General features: G+C 37.5%; 1 protein-coding gene across 1 annotated transcript; it reads right to left on the minus strand.

Moving 5' to 3' along the window:
- Window positions 1-1,965: 1,965 nt before the first annotated feature.
- Window positions 1,966-9,091, minus strand: DCTN6 (dynactin subunit 6). Its single transcript, XM_014054705.2, has 7 exons — window positions 8,956-9,091; window positions 7,695-7,759; window positions 6,947-7,052; window positions 5,756-5,844; window positions 4,991-5,038; window positions 3,552-3,694; window positions 1,966-2,143 (listed from the first exon to the last, which is right to left on the minus strand). Exons 1-7 carry the CDS (start codon window positions 8,976-8,978, stop codon window positions 2,045-2,047), a joined length of 573 nt encoding a protein of 190 aa, XP_013910180.1. The 5' UTR covers window positions 8,979-9,091; the 3' UTR covers window positions 1,966-2,044.
- Window positions 9,092-11,908: the final 2,817 nt, after the last annotated feature.

Raw genomic sequence — 11,908 nt, forward strand, 5'->3', positions numbered from 1 at the left:
TCCTAGCCCTTCTGGAGAGCGCGGCGCGTTTGCGGGAAGGAAGCCCACCCTGGGTCAGAGAAGGCGACGACATGCATCCCTCCCTGACACTAACACGCGCAACGTGCACATTCCCTCTCTCAATTTCTCTTCGCTTGCAGCTGCTCTCAGGCAGGGTCAGCCCAGAGCCTGCAATGACAAGCCCCATCCTTGCGCGGCTCCCTCTTCCTCGGGCTCGTCGTCCCCTGGAGAAAATAGGATCGCGCACGTGTGCAACGGCCACGGGGCTTGCCCTAGCTCTGGTTCGGGTGAAAGGGATGAAGTGCTTTTCCTCGACTTTTAGTTTCGCCACGGCGGCAGGAGATTAAGCGAATTCGCCCCGAAGGCTCCCAAGACAACAGAGGCCGAGTTCAGAAAGCGCATTTTAAAAACGATTTTTTGGGGGAGGGGGGGCGAAATCGTACCTCGCACCTCTCATTTGACTTAAGCGTATCGGTTCTCTGTTATCGCGGTTCGGGTGCTGTCCTCCCCCTCCCTTCTCCTTTCATTGTCGCCCTTCCTCCCTTAACGGTTAGAGATGTCAGAGATATCAGAGATGTCCCGAGGCAAAAACACCCAGCGGGTGTTTTTCCCACGGCACACCTTACATTATGTCACGGCACACTAGTGTGCCGCGGCACAGTGGTTGAAAAACACTGATCTAATGCTCCTAAACCTTATTTCTTTTACTCATTTTTATATACTTTTAATACTTTAGCTTTTAGAAAATTTTAGACTCTGATATACTTTTTAATGCTTTTAATTGACCATAATCCTGATGTGATTTGACTAGAAGTCTTCATATGCATTTTGCATGTTGAAAACCCTGGCGTTATGAAATGCTTCCAAGTTGTTCCCAAAAGAAAATGAATCACAGAAGGGGACTTTTAGCTTCAGAAACAGCGAGGGCAGCATTGCTAAACACTGAAAAATGTAAACACTGTTTACAGCTCTGTTTAAAAAGCTTTGAGGGAAAGTATTGGGAAGTGCAAAAACAAGGCATTTGACATCTTTGAGGAGTACTAATCTCCTGGATTTTCTTCCGCCACTGAATATATACTGTAGGAAAAATCTAGTTCGGTAGCTCCATACATTCACATGTCAAAAGGGGAACTGACAGCTTTGTTTACGCACACAGCATGTTTAGAGGAAATGCTAACTGTGCTTTTATCTTGCTAACAAATGCTTCATTTTTTATGTATTATTTCATGGTGTAATATGTTATAGGGATAGTAATCATAACAAGAGGCTTATGAAGACTATGATATTGTTTAAAATGATTAACAAAGTTTTATCTCTGGAAGTTATGCAAAAGTGAAGTCCCAACTATGTTTGGTGAGGCTTATTCCCAAGGAAGTGTAGGACTGCAATGTTATCCACAGGAGAGCACCACATATTGTATTTCTGATAGCAGAATCTTTTTTTCACTGTTACGTGCACAAGTGTATAAAAACAAGTCTGGATTGAAGCCACAACATGAAGCCTTCATGATATCAACTCCAGATGAGTTACTGAGCTACATACCTTTTTGACCTTGTCTAAAGTTACATATGCAGTTTCAATTATTTAAGGAAAGCACTAAGGATATGCAATCATCTAAAATGTATCTATTGAAATTAACAAGTTTTTTTTTTTTTAAAAAAAAAACTCTTTTCTTTTTGTTCAGTTCTCTGTTTGTTGCCTTCCAAATGAACTGGACCATTCCCAGGTTTACTGGGAAAATGAGGTGACATCCAAGATAGCATCAGTATGAAAGACGAGTTTGACAGTTCCCTGACTTCATTAACAAAGAAAAAACAAGAGGCAATAGAGATAATGAAATCCACTAAGAATATAAACTATCAAGGGGAATGTGACAATGGCGCATTTTATTTTTTATATTTTAATAAATAAAATTAAGCTGCATAATTGCATGAGCAAATTTCCAACCCCCCCCCCCCCAAAAAAAGTTAGTTCTGCAAACACAAAGTCCAGAAAGCAAGTAGCACATGCCCGATATAATTTTGACCATGATTCAGGAAGGCTTTCAGTTCTTCACAGGAGTTGATGTTGCTTTCATCATCTTTTTGAGATGATGATAGTTTGGGAGGATTTTCATGAGAAAGTCCAGCTGTAATGTTTGTGGCTAAAATGAAAAGCACAATGTTAGAAAAATATACATTAACCTAAACATATCTGCTTGAAAGAAGCAACTGGACCACAACTTCCATATATCCCCATCAGCATGGCTAATGCTCAGACTATAGAAATTGCGATCCAGAAGATTTGAGGAAGACTCAATTGCTTATTTTGCTACAGAAACGCAACATACTGTATCTAGCTCTCTGATGACTTTAAGGGAAGGCTTTAACTCAGCAGTAAAAGACGTGATAGCATCTTTCATGGACAATGTCACACTGGAGATTCACACTGGAAAACTCTTGCCTGAACTGTATGATTACTGTCACCAATCAGTGTTGAAATCATAAGGTTAGATCAGGGGTGTCAAACTCGCGGCCCATCGCCTGGATACATCATGTGCTGGCTCCACCCCTGCCCGGTTTAGCAAAGAAGAAAAAAGACTCAATATGTCATGTGACATCAACATGATGGCGCAAGTTTGACACCCCTAGATTAGATGGATCAAGGGACTGACTTATTTTAAGGTAATTCCTATTAAGAACATTTGTTTCCCAAATTCTCCTTCTCTCAAATGATACATCACAAATGTCTTCCTCACAAATATAAGGCAAACATATTTTAAACCACTCTTTTTGCTTGAAGCAATGAAAGCTTCAGCAGTATTCTCAAAATTTCTTCAGTTCTCCACACCTTATGTAGTAACTGAGGAAATGCTGAATCCCTTTCTCCATTGTTTCACACTGAGGAAGACCGGACTGAAAAGCTAATTAGCAGAGTCTGAATATGGACATGAGTGTCAGTTGTCATTCATCATCTGATCTTTGGCTACTCTGGCTCCTTCTTCAACCAGCTAGGAAACCAGAATCATGATTTTAAAACAAGTTTCTGTTTTTGTATTACATGTGAATTTACAAACTATAGTGATAATAGTAGCACTATAACAAAAACAAAAAAAATCACTGCAAAGCAACAACGTAACCTGACTTAACTTCAGTTTGCCTGTTTATCTGAAATCACAGGTCATAAAACTCTTTTATTGAACAGTGTGTCCTTTATCCTGGGAGAAATAGCGATTGATCATCCACAAAAGACATGGTTATTTGTAAAGAAAAAAGAAGAGAGATGCACCTCTGTCCTATATCAACTGGACCATTAGACCAAACTATCTTCTCTATCTAATGTTACTTATATTGCCAAGATGTTGACTCCCCCACCCCCACCCCAAATTTGGTTAAATCTGAGGTCAAAGTAGGAAAACTTTATCAACAGGATATTAATGGGATACAAATCACAAAATGCACATTTTTCAGGGCTCTGCTCACTGACTGGATTGGTAAACTCGAACCCCACAAGTCAGGCAAACTAGTGACTGAAGAACTCAAAGCTGCCTTGCATGCTTGTTGCCTACTCACCTGTGGCCTCTCGGTTTGCACCCGACGAAGACAATCCGCTCCGTAGATGACAGTGTTCTCAGGGATGACTTCATATGTGTTGACGTTGCAGCAGGCACCGATAATGCAGCCACTTGTCAGGATCACATTTCTACCAACGAACGCTGTAGATGTAGAGAGTAAGAAAGGTGACCTTGAAAGTGAAATGCAAGAGCCAGAACAAAGAGGCATGACAGAAACATCTTTTATGTCTAGTCTCTGTATTTAGGCAATGTCTTTCTAAATGGTGGGGTAAACGCATATATTCATGCACATATTGATTGGCCCCTGTGCTAAGGAAGAATGGTACAAGGAGCCCTTTTCTTCTCCTAGAACTCAGGCAGTTAGCTGATGTGTTGTTTAGTAGCAGAGAACAAAGTTTCCACATCATGATAGCAGATGATACTTAATTATGTATCTCCATCCTGAGCCAGACCAAAAATGTGATGACCCTCTGCTAGAGGCTGTGGGTCCAGAGTAAGATAAATCCTCCTAATGAGATGGAGATGCTATTTGTCCAGAAACCATGTGTCTCACCCTCTGCACTGGTACTCCCCTCAAGGGAACAGGCCTGTCACCATAAGAATTGTTTTGGTTATGGTTGGATCTGCTGTGGAAGCTGTGGGCCTTTTGGCAATTTATCAATAATCTCATTGCCAGTCTGCAAGAGAACAATTTTGCAGTGGTTGAGCATTCTTTCCCTATGTACTCCAGAGGTGGGTTTCTGCCGGTTCACCCCAGATCAGATGGCGGCAATGGGAGGTTCCAGCCACCTGCCTGGACGCTTCTGCACATGCAGAAGCATCACATGAGCAAACCAGTAGTAAAATAAATTGAAACCTACCACTGAAGTAATCATATGTATTTCCTAGCAGACTATTAATTAGATGATTAAGGGGCCTCCAGAAAGCATACATGCCTTCATTTCAGTAGTGAGATAGACAGCAAATTAAATAAATTTATTTATTTAATGTATTTGTTCTGGGAAATGTGCCAGGATGGTCTTTGTTAAATGGGCTGCCTGGCATCATTTTACAGTATACCCAGTTTGGGTCTCCTAATATATCGCCAGTATACAGCAGTTTTTCTGTATCTTTCTTCTGCTGCACTATTCCACAATTAATTATTGCCCACCTTCAAAGTAAAATGCATTGTAGGGGCTATTCTTATAGGCCTGCAAATGATAATGAAGGCCTTATTTTTTTTGAAAGACTTTGAAGATTGGCTGTATTCAACCACTGAGACAAGAATAAAAGTTTTTACTGATATTGCTGTATATAATAATTATAATAATATTGTTTCTACTCTTTTGTAATTATGTTTAAATTTCATATAGCTGAAAAACTAAACTAAAGTAATAAAAAGGATTGCTATTTTCTTATTTATTCTGAAGTTGTACAAAATAATAATCACATACTTACCCTTTGACTCAATTACATTGTTATCTCCTATTTTCATTGCTTGAGAATCTGCAAGCCATGGTTAAGAATATTTTTCTGCATGTTTCCCATATTCTCAGTTCTTCCTAATACAGCAGGAGATCTTTTGCAGCTCCACTGCTTTCAGGAAAGATCCTGGGAGACCATTATCCTAACTTTATAACTTTGGATACAGAAGATTAATAGAATAACAGAGTTGGAAGTACCTTGGAGGTCTTCTAGTCCAACCCTCTGCACAAGCAGGAGACCCTTATCATTCCAGATAAGTGAATTAGATCACATGCAATAAAATTCAAAAGCAATTATAGTAAACTAGTGAAACCTCTCTCCTTAGCAAAAGGTTCTAATAAATATCATAATATGCTACTTTAAAAAAGCTGAAATAACATCTCCTACTTTTTTCATTTGGCCAAAAGCTACCATGAACATTAGACAATATACTTAAAAGGCATCTTATGCTATGACATTGCAGTTGCAACAAACTGAACTTTATTCAGAAGCAATGAATCAATTGTATTTTTTCTCTACCAAATTAGCAAAGTGTGGAAAAATAATAGCAATTAAACTACTAATATTTTATCTGTTTCACTGAAATCATTAGATACAAGTAATAAGTGTTTAACAGCAAACATCCCTACCAATCCTCTTTAGCCACAAATTAGGGATATAAGACTACATAATAGATACTTACTGTCTGATGCAAACATGTATCTTTCTAATCTTTTAATTTATTCTTCAAAAGGATACAACAGCCAACTTCAAACACATTATTAGTGCCTATGACCATCGATTTGGTTCCTACTTCCTCTGTATTAGGAATTATGTTTTCAGGATAGCTGTAGAGATAGAAAAGGTATTTTAACGTTTTTGTGTTTAAAAACAGGCATATCATGCCCTTAAAACCAAGAGTTTTATCTTTAAATGTTGATACTAACTTGAACCTTTTCTATTCTATTCTGCTATTCTACATCAAACAGACTCATCAATTGTCAATCAAGTTTATTCCAGAATACAGAGATCATTTTGTAAGAATGTTTTGGCAAAATAATCATAATAATATAAAGATTCAAAGATATACTATGGAAAACTGAACTAAGAATAGATTTATAAGAAAATTTAAATCTGAAATACAACAAAACCTCAAAGGAGAGAGTACAAGTACATCTATGCATTAATATTCACTATACTAATTGGGAAAGCTTCAAATGATTATCTTATAGTTTCAAATATGATTTTCCTTTTGCAACTCATGATGACAATAGTAAAAAATGGCTGGTTATCAAATGAATAGAAAAGCATATTAAATTTTCAATGATCAATTTCTGCATTATAAATTCACTGAATTCATATTTATTATACTTAGCATTTACAATTTCATTGAATTGGTATTTATTACAATTAGTATTTCTTAATTTCTGTTACGATTACATGTCTGAACATATACTGAACATACAACATTTACACTGAAGGTAGTATGAAATTATTTCAATGGCTGCATGATGCTAATTTCTACCTGAGTGAATACAATCAATATATGATGCCCTAGGAACAGGCTATTAGTTCCAACAGAGATGGCATGTTCCTGATCCCTTCTATCAAGCAATGCCATATGTTGGGACTAAGACAGTATACTTTCTATGTCGCAGTGCCAACCCTCTGGAAAAGACTGCCTTTCAAAATTCAGACAGCCCCATCCCAACTGAAGTTTCAAATGTTTCTTAAGACTTGGCAATACATGAGCATTTGACCAAAGTATTGAGTGTGCCCTAGGAAATGTGGTGTTATACTGATTTGTATCTCTATTGCCAATTTATTCTACTTTAAATATTTTTATGACTGTTTTTGTTTGTATACTGCCAGAATTGCTATAGGTTGAGTGGCCATGCAAGTGGAATGAATGAATAAATATATTAAGAAAGTTGATTAAATTATACTAACCTATTAATTATAATTGCCTGTTCTTCTATGAGATTACCTTCCCCAATCACAATTGGTCCAGCTTCTGCAATGATTCGGGCTTTGGGGTGCACCACTGTTCTAGGCCCTATAAAAAAATACTTATTGATATAATCTTATGTATCATTAAAATATTTCAAGGAAATGTATTATCCTGAGCACACATTTATCTGAAAATACCAATTTGCTTCAGTTGACACAGGACTGCTGTCAGCCATCTCCGTGCATTTTAAATGTGTGCAATATTTACACATTAAAAGAAGAAACACAATCATTATCATACAATCATTTGTTGCAACTTAACTTCATCAACATTTTTATTGTCCTACATTTGAACAAAAATGCTTTTTAAAAATTTAGATAGTGATCTCCATTTGTTGAAAGGCAAACATGAATGATAAACAAGGTTTAAAACCAGGATTATGGATGGGGAAAAGTGCAAATACCAGCATCATCTTTCACTAAAATAACAAAGGATCATCCACATTCTTGAACAATTGACTGAACTATTAGAGTACCACTAGCTATTTACATACCTAAAATTAGTACTAACTCTTTAACTTTCTAAGCTTAGCTGGTTTTAACTTTGGTTGTGGGTTACCATACTATATAACCATAGATGATTTGTTAATAATTCAACAGTATTGTGATAACTAAGTTAATTAAATAAACAAGTTAAGTGTGTTGGGCTAACCCAACTGTATTGTTCTATAAAATTATTTTCTCTTACCAATAGTCACATCTCCTTTGATTTCACTCTCCACACAAACAACAGCTCCAGGTGCAATCTTCACACTAGAAAAGACATATACAGAAACAATAGCAGTGATTGGCATTTTTCTCATGCATTTGCTCACCTCTGTCAGATAATCCCGGATCCTTGGAAATGCATTTTAAAAAGGATAGAGAGAAAGCTCTCTATCTATTTGATTGTACCTGGAAAAAAAGTGTACAAAGCAAAAGTGATGAGAAGACTGATTCTTGAGGCACAGTAGTGCTCAGTAAAAGTTTAAAAGTCCCCAAATGAAGGAATTATGTAATCTTCTGTGATTCTGTATCACAGCTATTAACCAATAACTGCCTGCAATGACAGTTTAAGTTTAATTAGACAGTTGAGGGTAGGGAGCTGTTTTGTCAGTAATAAAACATTGTTATGTCACTATTGAGAAAGCACAATACTGCCTTAACTGAAGTTCTAGTCGAAACACTGGACCAGAGAGCTAGGAAGACATGTAGATATACTGTGATTGACAAAACAACTCCTAGTCTCACACTACCAAAGTGTTGTCAGTTACTGAATCAATGGGAAACTTTAGCTCACCTCCACAGCCTCCACCTGCCACCTGTAGTATTAACACTCAAGCCTAATAATTGTTTTAAGAATCTCTAAGATGATGAATGCAAAGCACTTAAATTTTTTAGGAAAAATGTTGAACAATATTAAGTAGTAGGAAAACAACAATAACACATTTTCGCAGTCAAGTTTTTTGGATTCTCATTCATCCTTTCCCACAAAAACTATTTAGGAATATCCACAAGATGGCTCAGCTTCTTCTGATAGAAAGGACCTCAGTGAAATGATAACAATATAAACCAATGCAAGGCCTCATTCAAGATATTCAGCAAACTGTGGAAACCTTCCAGAAATCATCAATGATCCTGTACACAGTGACATCATCCGAAATTGAAAAAATTAAAAACCACGGAACGAACAGCTGGTTTTCCCCTTTTGATGTAATAGGTAAGGCTTTCTCGAGTGGCATCGGGAGTAGCAATTTCCCTCTTTCCGTCCTCAAAACCGCCGTCTGGCAGCAGTTTAGTAGCAGCAGCTTAGTAGCAACTATGGTCCATTGCAAAGAACCGGGCGTCCTTTTTTGTATCCTCACAGACAACGCAGCCCTGAAAAAACGGACCCAAGGAGCACCTAACGAAAACAACTCCTATGGAGGGGGGAATCCAGAGATTTTGCCGCCCAGCCCCCCCCCCCTTACCTCTTGTGCACCTTCTCCGCCATCTTTCCTCTCACTCATCCATCACTCGACCTGCGGCGAGGCTCCCTTGCAGATGTGGCGGCATTGGCGGATCGAGGCGGCGCGCTGGCAATCGACTCGTCAGCCTTGCAGTCGGCCGCCCCGAGCAGCAGGTGGCGCTAGTGGCGCTCGCTCGCTCGCTTTGCAAGGCGCGGAAGGAACGGGCGATTGAGAACGGTAAAAAAAGCATGAAATGCGATTGCAATTACAATGAAAAGGGAACCGACGCATAATAGCAATGGCCCTTTGACTTATATACCGCTTCATAGTGCTTTACAGCCCTCTCTCTACGCCTAAGCGATTGTGTTATATGTTTATATATAATTGTTAAAATGTATATAACTATGTAATATCATATGTGTGTTATATGATTGCTATTGAAATAAGGAATAGTTCAATGCTTTGGTGGCTGTCTTCCTCCTCTACATTTTCTTTCTCTCAGCGTATGTCTTTGTTTTTACTGTTAGTAAAAGAAGACAAAGCATTGATCCTACTTTCATACAGTCCCTACAGTTAGATACGCAGCCTTATGCTTTTTCCACTATTCCAAAGCAGAGGGGAAGTTGTAATTGTCTCTGCAGACATGAAAAATTCTAACGTTAAAAGTCTAGTTTTAATGAAAACTAATTGTGAATTAGTTATTCATTGTCCTCTTACTCTCATGCAGAGGGCATGCCTCTTCCTTTCTTCTTTTTAAATAAAAGCTGCTGGTGCTTATAGCTTTGTGAGTGTACCAGCTGATTTGAACATTGCAAAGTAGCCCAACTGGATTTCTCCCCAAGGCAGAATTTACAGGAAACAGATGCTTCCTGTATCCCTTTGGCTTAGCAGGGAAGCACCCAAAACTTTTTTTTCCCAAGAGAAGGGATGAAATTGGCAGTCAGGATACTCTTTTGAGGAAGGAATTTTAAATATTTTGTTTAACACTTGAGATGTAAGTGATATATTTAGATTGGTTGTAACTTTCTGTTTCCATTTTCCCCTAGTTTTAAATTATTATCATGTATTTCTTTTTAAAATATTTGTTAAATAGTTTGGGGATGTTGAATTTTTGATGTAATTAATTGGTTTTTTATATGGTTTTGTACTTTAAAAATTTGTAACAAAATAAAGTGAAAGTTAATTTTAAAAAAGAATATGCTCCTATATTTTTGTTATGATGTTTGTTAAGGGAATCTTTGAAAATTGTTTTTGCTTTGTTTTGTGCCATTGTGACTGCCTGGATGAATTCTTGCAGTTTTCTCAGCTAGATTTCAGAAGCGGTTCGCCATTGCTTCCTTCCTAGGGCTGAGAAAGAGGGACTGGCCTCAGGTCACCCACCTGGCTTTACTCACAGTCTTCCAGCTTCTAGTCTAATGCTTTAACAACTACCAGTATATTAATGTGGCTATCTACAAAATTTGGAAGGGTGCAAATAGTAAGGCAATTTCTACGGAAATTATGAACATTATAGACATATTATTAATCAGAAAACTCCCAAATTGCCTGAGCATAGATGCAACTGTTTTGTAAGCTTATTATTTGATATGATTAAAAGCAGACCCTTCTTCCTTTTGGATAGAATTAGAGGACATTTTAAATGAGGTAAGGATACTGCCATCCAAATTATAGTGGTTGATGAGCTTGTCACATTGTTAGACAGATAACCATTTATTCATTTCCATCTTAGTTTGAGAAGGAAACATGAAAGTAGTTATATTTTCCTATCAGACTTTATGCCTGTCTTTGTTCACTTTTCCAGAGAATCACATTGCTGAAAATATGGTAACTTGACTGCAAATCTATGGACTGTCACTAGTTGGCAGCAAAGAATTAGAATTGTCTACATCTTGTTTTTGCCATTTATAGGTGTTTTTTTGTTTTGTTTTTTTTTGCAGCTCAGATATGTTACTTCTAGAAATTGCTTACACTATTTGTCATGGTCCTGATTCAGTACAGATTACTTCAGAGTGATTCTGTTTCTCTATATGGCGTCTCATAATTGGTTTGAATTGTAATGTTTGTTTGTTTTACATTTGTGTATACACTATGCATGTGATGAAATGATAGGTTGTTGCTTTATTGGAAATTATCTATTTATTTCACTGGGTTTATATAGCTCCCCCCTCACTTACATGAGTATGGGTGGCTCCCAAGTTAAAACAACAAAGACAAATTTGTTTAAATGAATCAAAACAATTAACAAATGCAAATAAAGGTTGAGGTTGGAGTGAGAGAAAGATAAAATACTGCTAAAAAGAACCATTAAAAAGTTATCCTAATTAAACAAAACAACAAGCAAGTATCTAAGTTTAACATTTTGGTGATCGATTTTATTCCATATTTATTTATTTCCACAAGCACCACCCTCAAACATAGAAGAAAGTATGTTATTATCAAATAAAGCAGACTTTTCTAGACTGAACAGAATATGGCTGTTGAACTTTGGATGGGATGAAACAATCGAAAATTGAACCTAAGTGGCATCCCTTTGAGTTACGTGTTTAACATCACATGTATAGAAAAGAGTTGAGTCTTGTGATGCAATAGTATAATGTTGACATTAGTGTGCCCTTCACATTTCTTCCCTTCCTGGAAGTAACATTTCTAGCTCCGATGTTTCTCTAGGGATCACATTTTCCCCAAAGGAGCAGGTCTATAAATTAAGTGTCCTCCTGGACTGATAGCTTCCAGTCTCCAAACTCTGCAGGTAACCAGGAAGGATACTACACGGGTGGTATCAAAAATCACCAAGAGGTCTACTGGAAACAAAAGGATGTGTGTGTATGTTACCCCCCCCCCCCGCAAAGCCTCATCATTCTAAACAGTTCATCCAAAGGGAATTAACAAACATGTCCGAAGGACAATCTCTTTCCTTTCGTTGTCAATCCCCAAATGTCATGTTTGAATATGAATATTTAGTGTCACCCCTAAT

This window comes from Thamnophis sirtalis, unplaced genomic scaffold (genome assembly GCF_051295495.1).
Source record: "Thamnophis sirtalis isolate CommonGarterSnake01/CBP01778 unplaced genomic scaffold, rThaSir2_p1.2 scaffold_5, whole genome shotgun sequence".
Lineage (NCBI taxonomy): Eukaryota > Metazoa > Chordata > Lepidosauria > Squamata > Natricidae > Thamnophis > Thamnophis sirtalis.

Coding starts and splice junctions, on each gene's coding strand:
- DCTN6 (XM_014054705.2), bottom strand. CDS start 8,978: ATGGCGGAGAAGGTGCACAAGAG. Junction 7,760..8,955: donor GCGGAGAAGGTGCACAAGAG/GTAAGGGGGGGG, acceptor TGTCTTTTCTAG/TGTGAAGATTGCACCTGGAG. Junction 3,695..4,990: donor CAATGTAATTGAGTCAAAGG/GTAAGTATGTGA, acceptor CTACATCTACAG/CGTTCGTTGGTAGAAATGTG.